The 14,158-nt window shown below is 52.1% G+C and overlaps 1 protein-coding gene across 1 annotated transcript; it reads right to left on the bottom strand.

Annotated features, from left to right (window-relative positions):
• Positions 1–627: 627 nt before the first annotated feature.
• On the bottom strand, positions 628–11,556 carry stc2a (stanniocalcin 2a). Its single transcript, XM_061236434.1, has 4 exons — positions 11,300–11,556; positions 6,406–6,548; positions 3,695–3,906; positions 628–761 (listed from the first exon to the last, which is right to left on the bottom strand). Exons 1-4 carry the CDS (start codon positions 11,445–11,447, stop codon positions 713–715), a joined length of 552 nt encoding a protein of 183 aa, XP_061092418.1. The 5' UTR covers positions 11,448–11,556; the 3' UTR covers positions 628–712.
• Positions 11,557–14,158: the final 2,602 nt, after the last annotated feature.

Raw genomic sequence — 14,158 nt, 5'->3', positions numbered from 1 at the left:
GCAATCAATCAATTATTGGGAGTTCTGAGACATGTTATTTTCAGCATAAAAATCTAACAGTTGTCATAATAATAATAGCAATAATAATAATAATAATCATAATCATAATATAACAACAATAAGAACAACAACATCAGACAATCTGGCCATTGAGTAACAAAACTGTGCTACACCACACATACCCTGCACGTTATTGTTTGAGTGTTGGAATGATTGTGGAGAGTGGAATTTGTGGGGTGGGTGGGGGTGTTTGTACGGGTTTTGGGGGGGAGGTTGTCCTTCTGTTCTTCTCTGTCTGTCTGTCTCTCTGTCTCTCTGTCTGTCTGTCTGTCTGTCTGTCGGGCTGGGCTGTGTGTCAGTCAGCGGGGGGGGTAGAGAGGCAGTCTGCCGGGTGGGGGGGGGGGTCCTGTCGGGATGGGGGGGCTCCACCCTTTCACCTCCGGATGTCGCTGGTTTCGGGGTCCTCCTCTGCGGCTCCTGCGCGGCGGGGGGCCCACGCTGCGTCCCCTGTGGGGGGGGCTCTTCCCGGGCTTGTCCTTGTCCCCCCGGGGCCCGGGCCGCGGGGTTCCGGGGTGGGGGGGGCAGCGGGGCGCCGTGGCGACGGTCGGGCGCGGGGCGGGGGGGGCAGGGGGGAGCAGAAGCTCAGGGTCTCGCAGAGCGCCCCCCCAGTTCTGCTCACACTGCAGCCTCACGCTCCGGCCCAGCGCCTCCTTCAGCCCCTCCCCACAGCCAGCAGCGTGTTCACCAGCTCCACGTACGGCCTGCGGGCACAGACACTGTCAGAGCTACAGACACTGTCAGAGCTACAGACACACCGTCAGAGCTACAGACACTGTCAGAGCTACAGACACACTGTCTGAGCTACAGACACACTGTCAGAGCTACAGACACTGTCAGAGCTACAGACACACTGTCTGAGCTACAGACACTGTCAGAGCTACAAACACACTGTCAGAGCTACAGACACACCGTCAGAGCTACAGACACTGTCAGAGCTACAGACACACTGTCTGAGCTACAGACACACCGTTAGAGCTACAGACGCTGTCAGAGCTACAGACACACTGTTACATTAGAGCTAAAGACATGCTGTTAGAGCTACAGACACACTGTCAGAGCTACAGACATACTGTTAGAGCTACAGACACACTGTCAGAGCTACAGACACACTGTTAGAGCCACAGACACACTGTTAGAGCCACAGACACGGTGGTAGAGCTACAGACACGCTGTTAGAGCTACAGACACACTGTTAGAGCCACAGACACGGTGGTAGAGCTACAGACATACTGTTACATTCGAGCTAAAGACATGCTGTTAGAGCTACAGACACACTGTCAGAGCTACAGACATACTGTTAGAGCTACAGACACGCCGTTAGAGCTACAGACACACAGTCAGAGCTACAGACACACTGTTACATTAGAGCTACAGACACACTGTTAGAGCTACAGACATGCTGTCAGAGCTACAGACACACAGTCAGAGCTACAGACACAATGTTACATTAGAGCTACAGACACACTGTTAGAGCTACAGACATGCTGTCAGAGCTACAGACACACTGTTAGAGCCACAGACACACTGTTAGAGCTACAGACACACTGTTAGAGCTACAGACATACTGTCAGAGCTACAGACACACTGTTACATTAGAGCTACAGACATGCTGTTAGAGCTACAGACACGCTGTCAGAGCTACAGACATGGCCAATCAGAATCACAAACATACAGCCAAACAGAACCTCAGACACACGGCTAATTAAAATGACAGACACTCAGCCAATCAGAATCACAGACCCACAGCCAATCAGGACTCTGAAGTTTCACAGTTTCAAACGCTTTTCACTAGCCCATAGATAGTCACTTTTAACACACAGTCTATGGCTGGGTGCCGTTATATACATCATCCCGTACATCTTGAGCAAATCAGGACACAGCTCTCCACAAAACCTTCTGTTACATAAAGCCCATTAACCTGCAACATGTCCCAGCACTCCCACCTCCTCCTCCTCTCCCTCTCTCTCGCACAGCTGTGCCAAATTCTGAATGTCTCTGGGTGTTTCAGCTGCCGTTGTTTTTCTCATCGCCTCAGCGCTGCTTTATTCAGAATGTCTCTGAGTGGTTTAGCTGGCGTTGTTTTCCTCATCGCCTCAGCACTGCTAGACACAGACTGTCTCCGGGCTTTTTAACTGGCTGTTGTTTTTCTCACCGCCTCAGCGCTGCCTCGGCCTGGCGTGTTGGCACCCCGTCGTTAGCGATGCGCGCGGTGAAACCCGATGGGCTCGGCGGCTCAGCGGTCTCCGTCTCTGCGGTGTGCAATAGCGTGCAAGCCCGGGTGGATCAGGGCTTAATCAATGTCACGCCAAAGGTACATCTAATCCACCCATTCTGATGAATAGAGGTGTTGGAAGGGCTGTGTTTCAGACTGCTCGATCTAGCGTGTTGGAACACGCACCACGGGTTGGCCTGGTGCTTGATATCAGTTCTTTATTGGATGGATTTTCTTTGTGGAGTGGGAGTGGGGTGGGGGGGGGGGGGGTGGGGGGGCAATGCTTTGAGAGCTCTTGTTGGAATGAGAAGGTACAGTCTCAGAGAAAATGTTTCCAAAAATGTCTATACGAGAACCCTGCCTAGTTCAAAGGTCTCTCTGTCAGACAAAATGTCTGGGATCCTTCACACTTCACACCTGTGATAGCGGGGTTCCGTAAAGAACTGAAAGGGATTCCGCAATAGCAGGGTTGTGAAACTCCAGTCCTGGAGGGCCGCGGTGTCTGCTGGTTTTTGGTGTGTTTCAGCTCCAGTGATGAATTTAAGTCTCTCATTGGTGAAAGAGTCCACACAGCCGCCTCTCAAGGCCATGGCTGGCTGCTGAACCCAGAACCACCCGGCCCCTCCCGTGCTGGAGTTTCTCACCCCTCTGCTGTGGAGACCAGCCAAAGGACCCTGGGTTTTGGGGCAGTGCTCCAAACCCCAGATTATCATAGCACTTATATAGAGATATTGTTGTCTTGTATTTTATTGGTGTCCTCAGGGGAATTCTAGCTGCCAACTGTGGTATGCTAGTTTGCAGGTTGATTGTACTCTTCAAGGGTTCTGATTATATCTGTGTGGTCACACTAGGACTCGGAACCGTACTGTCCTCTCGGGTCCTCTTCACACTCGTCCCTGCGTTCGATTTGCACTTCATTGTACGTCGCTCTGGATAAGAGCTTCTGCTAAATGCCTGTAACGCAGCATGATGTAACGCAATGTAATGTAATGTAAATGCCCGTAATGTAATGTAATGTAAATGCCCATAATGTAACGTAATGTAATGTAATGTAATGTAACGTAATGTAATGTAATGTAAATGCCCATAATGTAACGTAATGTAATGTAATGTAACGTAATGTAATGTAATGTAAATGCCCATAATGTAACGTAATGTAATGTAATGTAATGTAATGTAACGCAGTGTAATGTAACGTAACGTAGTGTAGTGTAACATAACGTAACGCAGTGTAATGTAACGTAATGTAACGTAGTGTAATGTAATGTAATGTAACGTAACGTAGTGTAGTGTAACATAACGTAACGCAGTGTAATGTAACGTAATGTAACGTAGTGTAATGTAATGTAACGTAGTGTAGTGTAACATAACGTAATGTAATGTAACGTAACGCAGTGTAATGTAATGTAACGCAGTGCTCACCCCTTGGGGAACAGGTCCTGGAAGTGGATCATCTCCACCATCACGTTGACGTTCTCCTCGGCGGCGGCGCACAGGTTGTGTTTGACGTAGCACTCGCGCTGCAGCTGGAACACCATGTCCTTCACGGCCAGACACTTTCGGCTGATGCAGCTGAACTTGTGCCGCAGGCCGTGGGCCATGCACTTGAGCGCGTCTTTGATGAAGGACTTCCCCTGTCCGGGCCAAACACACACACATCCATCTTCAGAACTGAAGGGGGAAAACCCCAAACACGGAGAGACGCGGAGACGCAGAGACCGACTCTACGGGAAACGGAGACACACGTTACAATTACATTACATTACAGTTATTTAGCTGACACTTTTATCCAAAGCTAAGCAGGACTAAGCAACGTGGGGTTAAGGGCCTTGCTCAAGGGCCTAACAGCTGCACAGATCTTATTGAGGCTTAATTAGGGCTCAAACACCGGCCTTGCCTCCGGCACTAGGCTGCAGGCCGGGCCCCTTGCACCGTCTTAAGACTCCCCGGGAAACTCGGAGAGCACTCGGCAGCCGTTCACACCGAGAAATACTTTCTTTTTTTTCTTTTTTTTATTTCATCATCGTTATTTTTACATCCGCACCGTCACCGTCTGCACTGCCTCCCGCCGCGCGTCCGCCCCGGAGAGACTGCGCGTCCGCCCCGGGGGGACCGCGCACACGTGGCAGCTGAAGCCCGTTGGTCTTGACCAATGATGTTGGCTTGGAGTGGCGCACCGCGACCAATCGGTGGGCTCCCCTGTCTCTGGCAGCCGCACAGTGCCGCTCTGTGCTGCCCTCGGCGGAGTCGGCCTGTTCCACCAGACACCCCCCCCTCCCCCCGGGCAGGGCCCTGCCAGACCTGCTGCAGTCACCCCGGGGGGGGGGGGGGGGTGTGTGTCGCATACCTGCGAGGGGGGTGTGTCCCGTACGCTGTTAGAAATACTCTTGACTCTTGGGATCAGGAGGGGGTGTGTGTCGTACCTGGGGGGTGTGTGTCGTACCTCGGGGGGGTGTGTCGTACCTGGGCAGGGGGTGGGTGTGTGTTGTACCTGGGCAGGGGGTGGGTGTGTGTCGTACCTGGGCAGGGGGTGTGTGTCGTACCTGGGGGGTGTGTGTCGTACCTGGGCAGGGGGCGCGTGTCGTACCTGGGGGGTGTGTGTCGTACCTGGGCAGGGGGTGTGTGTCGTACCTGGGGGGTGTGTGTCGTACCTGGGCGGGGGGTGTGTGTCGTACCTGGGCAGGGGGCGCGTGTCGTACCTGGGGGGTGTGTGTCGTACCCGCGGGGTGTGTGTCGTACCTGGGGGGTGTGTGTCGTACCTGGGCAGGGGGTGTGTGTGTGTCGTACCTTGGGGGTGCGTGTCGTACCCGCGGGGTGTGTGTCGTACCTGGGGGGTGTGTGTTGTACCTGGGCAGGGGGTGGGTGTGTGTCGTACCTGGGCAGGGGGTGGGTGTGTGTCGTACCTGGGCAGGGGGTGTGTGTCGTACCTGGGGGGTGTGTGTCGTACCTGGGCAGGGGGCGCGTGTCGTACCTGGGGGGTGTGTGTCGTACCTGGGCAGGGGGTGTGTGTCGTACCTGGGGGGTGTGTGTCGTACCTGGGCGGGGGGGTGTGTGTCGTACCTGGGCAGGGGGCGCGTGTCGTACCTGGGCAGGGGGTGTGTGTCGTACCTGGGGGGGCGTGTGTCGTACCTGGGGGGGCGTGTGTCGTACCTGGGGGGTGTGTGTCGTACCTGGGCAGGGGGTGTGTGTGTGTCGTACCTTGGGGGTGCGTGTCGTACCTGGGGGGCGTGTGTCGTACCTGGGGGGTGTGTGTTGTACCTGGGGGGTGTGTGTCGTACCTGGGCAGGGGGTGTGTGTGTGTCGTACCTGGGCAGGGGGTGTGTGTGTCGTACCTGGGGGGTGTGTGTCGTACCTGGGGGGTGTGTGTCGTACCTGGGCAGGGGGTTGTGTGTGTCGTACCTGGGGGGTGTGTGTCGTACCTGGGCAGGGGGCGCGTGTCGTACCTGGGGGGTGTGTGTCGTACCTGGGGGGTGTGTGTCGTACCTGGGGGGTGTGTGTCGTACCTGGGGGGTGTGTGTCGTACCTGGGCAGGGGGTGTGTGTCGTACCCGCGGGGTGTGTGTCGTACCTGGGGGGTGTGTGTCGTACCTGGGCAGGGGGTGGGTGTGTGTTGTACCTGGGCAGGGGGTGGGTGTGTGTCGTACCTGGGCAGGGGGTGTGTGTCGTACCTGGGGGGTGTGTGTCGTACCTGGGCAGGGGGCGCGTGTCGTACCTGGGGGGTGTGTGTCGTACCTGGGCAGGGGGTGTGTGTCGTACCTGGGGGGTGTGTGTCGTACCTGGGCAGGGGGCGCGTGTCGTACCTGGGGGGCGCGTGTCGTACCTGGGCAGGGGGCGCGTGTCGTACCTGGGGGGTGTGTGTCGTACCTGGGGGGGTGTGTGTCGTACCTGGGCGGGGGGTGTGTGTCGTACCTGGGCAGGGGGCGCGTGTCGTACCTGGGCAGGGGGCGCGTGTCGTACCTGGGGGGTGTGTGTCGTACCTGGGGGGGCGTGTGTCGTACCTGGGGGGTGTGTGTCGTACCTGGGCAGGGGGTGTGTGTGTGTCGTACCTGGGCAGGGGGTGTGTGTCGTACCTGGGCAGGGGGTGGGTGTCGTACCTGGGGGGTGTGTGTCGTACCTGCGGGGTGTGTGTCGTACCTGCGAGTCGAACTTCCCGGCGTTGTGCAGGAAGGTCAGGCAGATCTCCTGCAGGCCCTGGATCTGGCAGGAGTTGTTCTCGAAGCACTCGAACACTCCACAGCCCACGTCCCCCGCGCTCACCAGGCAGTGCTGGATCTCCGCTGCAGCCACAGAGGGAGGGAGGGAGGCGGTAGGGAGGCGTGTCTCTGTTACGTGCGCAGGAACACGGCGCTGTCTACGGCTCACGCTCTTTCCCACTGCGGGACGACAGCGTCCCAGCCCCTCTACATGTCCCTCTCTCTCTGAAACCAAACTCTGCCTCTGCGCGATAAAGAACAACAGCATCCCAGCCCCTCCACCTGTCCCTCTCTCTCTGAAACCAAACTCTGCCTCTGCGCGATAAAGAACAACAGCATCCCAGCCCCTCCACCTGTCCCTCTCTCTCTGAAACCAAACTCTGCCTCTGCGCGATAAAGAACATTCCCCAAATTGTTTTGTTTTTTCTTCAAACTGCACACTTTCCTTTTTTCTCGATAAAGAACATTATGCAAATAGTGTTCCGCTTCAAGCATTACATTACATTACATTACATAGCTGATGCTTTCATCCAAAGAGACTAATAGTCGGCTACAGTCCTCCCCTGCAGCAATGCAGGCTTAGGGGCCTTGCTTGAGGGCCCAACAGCTTTATGGATCTTGATATTGTGGCTACACTGGGGCTTGAACCAACAACCCAGTCCCAGTCACGTACCTAAGCCACTAGCCTCCAGAATACTGTGTTCTGCCATGTTGCCCAAGGCTGTGATCAGTTTGGGTAGTGACCCGTAAATCAGTCATGATGTTTTCCAGTGAGTTTAGGCCAGGCATCATCAACTTCAAATCCAAATCCAGCCTTCTTCTCTCCCAGATAACTACGGCTACTGATTGGCCAGACTGTCACGGACTGATTCCCAGGTAAAAGGACCGTGAAAAACCATCCAACCAGTTCTCAGCCCTGAAGGACCGTGAGTTCCTGATCCCTGCTACAGGCTTTCATTACGACTACAGAACACCTCCGTCCTAGGTGTCTCTGGCTCAACACTAAGATCTCCATTAGAATCTGGCTCACAGAAGTGGCTGTATAGCTCTGATGATTTAATGACCACCTCGCTTGTGCTGTAATTGACCCAGATTATGATGTGGGCGACTGTGGATTACTCTATCTGCTGTCGCAACAGTCCTGAAACGGGCCAGATGCACGGACCCCCCTCTGCCAGAAACGGCTGCCTAGCGTCTCGTGACAAAGTGCTTGCCATGCGGGGGCACTGCTGGAGCGACCCTCATGTAATTGCAGTTTAAACTAAACAAGTGAGCCGCTTCATGGCGATGTGTCGGTACGCTGGGGCTCGAACCACCAACCTTCTGGGTCCCAGTCATGTCCAGCACCGTGGGCTACAGGTGTGTCAGATTAGGGTTGAAATGACGAGCTGCAGGACGGTAGGTTCGGGGACGGGGTTGGGTACCACGGCTCTAGGGAGTCAGGCCAGAGAGTGTCGTGGTGAAACGGCTGTGTGTGAGCGTGCTGCTGTTCAGGCTGACTGGCAGAAAAAGGTCAGTTATGCAGCAGAGGAATCTGGGACGGCGGACATATACGGGGCAGCGGGCGATGATCACGGGACACGGGATCAAACACAGCGAGGGGGCGCTGAGTGTCTCTGCGACAAAACTCAACTGCAATACCCCCCCCCCACTGCAACCCCCCCCCCACTGCAATGCCCTGCACTAGACCCCCCCCCCACTGCAACACCCCCCCCACTGCAATGCCCTGCACTAGACCCCCCCCCCACTGCAACACCCCCCCCACTGCAATGCCCTGCACTAGACCCCCCCCCCACTGCAACACCCCTCCACTGCAATGCCCTGCACTAGACCCCCCCCCCCACTGCAATGCCCTGCACTAGACCCCCCCCCCCCCCCCACTGCAACACCCCCCCACTGCAATGCCCTGCACTAGAACCCCCCCCCCCCCACACACACACACACACACACTGCAATGCCCCACACTGGAATACACCCCCCCACACACACACACTGCAATGCCCCACACTGGAACTGGAACACACCCCCCCACACCACACACACTACAATGCCCCACACTGGAACAACTCTCCCTGCACTGCAATATCCTGCACTGGAACACCCCTGCACTGCAATGCCCTTCACTGGAACACAGTGGTGCATTGCAGGTGGGAGGAATAGGAAGGGAATATGTTCTTACATAATCAACAGGTTTTTTTCTGGGTGTGTTTTTTTTCTTCTTTTTCTTTTTTTTTTGCAAATGTCTGATCAAATACTATCTGCCATCCCCAGTCAGTGGTGTCACGTGCCTCCAGGCTCCCTCACTCTCTCCTTCCTCTTAACACTGGGCTGGAACGTTTTAAATCATTGAAGTATGTGTTCCGTGCATATGGAGCCTGTCGGGGTCACCGCGTTATGTGCCTTACAAAGTGAAATTGCAGAGAATAGATTAACAGCCAACACACGAACTTGATATATGACTGTGTTCCACGAAATGAGGCCAGAGGTGTTGGACTGGGGGTGTGTGGTGGTGGTGGTGGGGGGGGGGTGGCGGTTTGAGGCGAGGAGGCTCGCGCACCTTCGGGGTGCCCCTTTCGCTCCTGGCGTCTATTTTTAACTCTGGATTTTAAGCGCGTGGTGGGTGCAGCCGCAGTCGCGAGGCGAAATGCCATCTGCTCCGCGTTTACACAAGTGACGGGGGGTGGGCGCGTGCACACGACAGATTTCTCTTAAATTCTCGCGACCCTGTTACCGCTCATGCCAAAACGACAACGTAAAAATAAATATCTCCAGGGTGAAAGCAGAGTAACCCGTTAGTTACAGATTTACGGTCTGACCGGAGCACATGTTCCAGAACGCTAGGGCCGCCTAAATACTTTCCATTTTTCCTGGTAGGTGGTTTCAGCAATGTTGCCAGGGGTTAGTTTACTGTTTGTAGACAAGTTATCCGTCTTGAGCCAGAAATAAGACAGAAAGGACCTGTTTTGATGACATTATCCCGTTAGTGGAATATGTAACGACTTGGAATTTAAAGTATTTTACAATAGCGAGAAAATGGAAGTAGTTCGGCCTAGATGTGGAAAGAGATTATCAAGAACGGAATTGTGCCTAAAGGCTGGCACAGCACTTACAGCAGCGAGCCCGGCCACCAACATTTCATCTCGGAACGTCCTAACGTATCCAATTAGCGCAATCCCAGCGAATTCTAGCTACGCGGTGGATGGACCGCGCGCAGCATGAATGGGCTGGTTAAGCCATCTCTGAGGTGACGGGAGTGTACGATTAACCCATTACATTATGGGAACTTTGAGCAGACGAAGCGGTCTGGTTTTTTAAGTAATATTCCGTTCCACATAATGTCCTTACTTTGAGGAAATGAATGAATTAAAAAATGAATGAATTAATGAATGATCAAACCAAAGCAATCATTTTAAATAGACGTACCGTTCACTTCCCTGTGTGAACCGGCGTTCCTAATAACCGGTTCATTTCTTATAAATTCGGAGATCCAACGTCTCTCTTAAGTCCAAGCCCTCGTAACGTATTAATCTGTGAATTTAAGTTCGTATACCCATAATAATAGTATAGCCCACTAGCCTCACGACCTAGGGCAAACCGACAGCTATTGTGATCGTTTGATTTAAGACGGGAGAAAGCGCTCCTGTGACAAGGCAGGGTCGAACTTCACTTCGCGCGCTCTCGGGGAAAGCGAGGCGCTTGCTGGCCGCGGCGCTCGTGTTGGCATTTGTGCGGGAATGTGCTTGGATCGCACGAGCCGGCCGCAGCGTGCATTGAATTTCACAGCGGTGTGACCGGGCTGAGTGATTCCACTGTGTGAATCCGCGTTCCAACGGCCTCCTTATTTCTGCCGTGAGAATTCAGAGCGACCGTTGTTTTAGCGTGCGTCGTTGTGTGCCAAGGTTTGACTTGAGTTTAAGGTTCACACAAGTATGCATTTTGTATTAAATGTATTCATTCATTTAGCCTATTCATTACTTATTTTTTTCAGTGGTTTAGGGATTCAACGTGAGACCAAAATGGGACCTCTGTAGCCCACAGATGACGACCCAAATCCTCTCACCTCGCCAGTATTCCACAGAGATATTGCATCATTCTGCATTCGGCTACTTATATCGACAACTACGTGCTAACCTTCCGCAGAACAATTTACCATGAAAGTTTGCTAATTGTTGCACCCGTTTCCAAGAAATGTCAAATACACTGTCACAATTAGGCCACCGTTCCAGTTTAGTATTAATCCCACTGGTTTTCATTTTTTCCAATGTATATATTTAAAATGAATTCTAATGACGTTTCACACCATAGACAATTGCATGTCTGCATGGTATGATATATAGACGACGGTCACATACAGGCTAACTTTCACCCACACAGCACACAGGCTATAACATTTGCAATATCTTGAAAAAAATTAACCTAAAGGAATAAACACACGCACACAGCTTTAAGAAGTCTGGCCGTATACATTACCTAGCCTACCTTGCGCCGTTCTATTAATAGTTTACTAAGATATAGGATTTCTCTCCGCGTGTATTTACAAGGTATCGACTTTCTTCTTAATCGGAAAAGGTAATGCCGTCTACAAGACGCGCTGCGTCCACATTCCCACACATATGTGAAACGAAGTAGCGATTTAAAGAGTGGACAGGCAAAATAGAGTGTTACTCCGCGAGCCCCCCACAGCCCCCCATCCGTCCTACAGAGCACGTGCATACAGTAGGCTGTGTGGCTTGCGGTTGCCGATTTCATCAGCAAGCAGCAGCGTTCCGTGAAGTGATCAGCAATGCCCGGCTCCGGAGTCTATCGTCTTCCGACTGTCTTGTCCGTTCACATACCTGTGTTCTGTAAGGAAAGGCGTCCTTTCTGGTTTGACGGTTTCTCTTGCGGGTTTTCGTGAAAATCAATCATATCCGTGCCTACTACTTGCTCAAAAACTGAAAGCACCAACAGCGCTGTTGCAAATTTCACCAACATCGCTGGCATCAATGATATCTAATCTAATCTAGAATGTCAACGGATGACTGTTATTTTTTCCCTATTTTAGCACGCCGGTTGTCTCGGTTGAATATGGCACCGGTGCTGTAATCGCTGCTGTGGGTAGCGCTCATGAGTGAGCGTTGAAGCTGGGTGGATGCTGCCTATATTTCCTGGAGCTCTGGTGTCATTTTTGATGAAGGAGTTAAGCAGGTGTTGTCATTCGTGGTTCCCGACCAATCACAGGCACAGACATCCACGTCCAAGGTTGAGAGGCGTGTCCGTAGTGAAAGTTCTCTCTCGATACTTGCTATAAACTTAACTTGTGTAAAAACCTACATGTGTAGGTTGCGATTTACACGACAGTTGTTTAGGTTTGAAGCTTTTAACTATTTTAAACAGTGTACGCGACTCCTAAAATCCAAATAATGCTAATTGTAGCCTATATGTAATGCATAGATTCGGTGTTACTGGACGTGTGCTATAAAATGTGAGCTCATATGTATAATTCTATTAAAGTATCATTCAGATTCACCCAATCCAACCTGCTGAGAGCGCGAGAGGGATGGCGTGTGTCACAACACTGGAGTGACATATAGCCTAGTATTAGACCGCTGCCAGGCTTTCTAGAGGGGAGAGAAAAGGTTTCTATATCCAAGAAAAACAGCGGACTGGAGAGCAGGCTTCTCCGGGAGTAAAATTGGCAGCGGGTCAGTTATGCTGTCGTTGCTTTCTGGGCAGCGTTTCCTCCCGTCGCATCAGAACTCCCCGGTTCCGCGCGCTATCACCAGCGCTCGCGCAGCGGAGACGCAGCTCCCGTTGTGACGCCAGAGGTGCCGCTTCACGGGGAAATTTAGCGCTTTTTCCATGTTAGCCCAGAGCCCTGTGGAAATATGCGTGTGTGACGGTTTGCTGTCTTAAGAGAAAGATAGTCCGCAAAGCCAAACATACCACCTGTCAAGCTTATATTTGAGCCGTGCGTCAGACGTACCCATTAGTAGCTCGATAATTTGTCCGAGCTGTAATTTAAAAAATGAGGCTGCAGTGTTGTCCAAAGTTTAAATACAAGCTCTGTGTGTTCTACACAGTGCGCAGGGAACATGTGCTAAAATAATTCAAATAAATAGGGGTGCGACTGCCAGCCACTTGCCCCAGTGACGTACAAGGCATTCGGCTGCACATATGTCAGCTTTCCATGCATGTTTTTTTATTTAATTTGCCTTGCCAGTTCCTTAAATGGCAGTCACGTACGCTCTTTTATTACACTCAATGTTGTCCGTCAAAAAATGCTTTTTCAACATTCCAAGTCAGTGTTCTAGAACTCCGCTCTCTTAAATTACCAGCGGCATCATTGTTGCGTCAGCAACAGAACGTCTAGTTAAGAACATTCTAAACACATATTTGTGATCTCACACCTGAACCCTTTTAAATGTAGGGTTTTTTTCCAAAGTCAATGTTCTAGAACTTCATTTTACGATACTAGTAGCTACATCAGCATTACAAATGTTCAGTCATTGTAAGAACATTCTTATCACATCATATTTATGTTATGATCTCACACCTAAAAGGGTTAAATTAAAATGTATATCACACTGTTCAGCTGGAATCCGGACGGAGTGGGAGCAGCCAACACTCCTCTGTGGTGTAAAATGACCCTCTAACCAGGTACGGCCCAAAATAAGGCTCCACGTGTTCACCAGCTTCTGTTCATTTTTTACAAGATGTAGAAGCACATGAAAGCTGTCAGAAGGCCTTTGAGCAATTACATTACATTATATTACATTAATGGCATTTGTCCAGAGCGACTTACCGTTGACTCGACTAAGCAGGAGACAATCCTCCCCTGGAGCAATGCAGGGTTAAGGGCCTTGCTCAAGGGCCCAACGGCTTATTGTGGCTACACCGGGGATTGCACCACCGTACTTGCGTGTCCCAGTCATGCACCTTAACCACTAGGCTACAGGCCGCCCCAATAAAGACCTTCTCATCCCGGGGGATTGTCTGGCAGTGAGTGTGTGTCAGGCTCACTGAAAGGGAGAGGAGGTGATGGTGGTAATGTGAAAGGGAGAGGAGGTGAAAGGGAGAGGAGGGGAGAGTGGTAATGTGAAAGGGAGAGGAGGTGATAGTGGTAATGTGAAAGGGAGAGGAGGTGAAAGGGAGAGGAGGGGAGAGTGGTCATGTGAAAGGGAGAGGAGGGGAGAGTGGTCATGTGAAAGGGAGAGGAGGTGATGGTGGTCATGTGAAAGGGAGAGGAGGTGATGGTGGTCATGTGAAAGGGAGAGGAGGTGATGGTGGTCATGTGAAAGGGAGAGGAGGTGGTGGTGGTCATGTGAAAGGGAGAGGAGGTGGTGGTGGTAATGTGAAAGGGAGAGGAGGTGAAAGGGAGAGGAGGGGAGAGTGGTAATGTGAAAGGGAGAGGAGGTGATAGTGGTAATGTGAAAGGGAGAGGAGGTGAAAGGGAGAGGAGGGGAGAGTGGTCATGTGAAAGGGAGAGGAGGGGAGAGTGGTCATGTGAAAGGGAGAGGAGGTGATGGTGGTAATGTGAAAGGGAGAGGAGGTGATGGTGGTAATGTGAAAGGGAGAGGAGGTGATGGTGGTCATGTGAAAGGGAGATGAGGTGACAGTGGTAATGTGAAAGGGAGAGGAGGTGATGGTGGTAATGTGAAAGGGAGAGGAGGTGATGGTGGTAATGGTTGGCATGAATTGCATCATTCAGATCC

This window comes from Conger conger, chromosome 3 (genome assembly GCF_963514075.1).
Source record: "Conger conger chromosome 3, fConCon1.1, whole genome shotgun sequence".
NCBI lineage: Eukaryota > Metazoa > Chordata > Actinopteri > Anguilliformes > Congridae > Conger > Conger conger.
The sequence above is the reverse complement of the archived record's forward strand: the minus strand, read 5'-3'. Positions and strand labels throughout refer to the sequence as shown.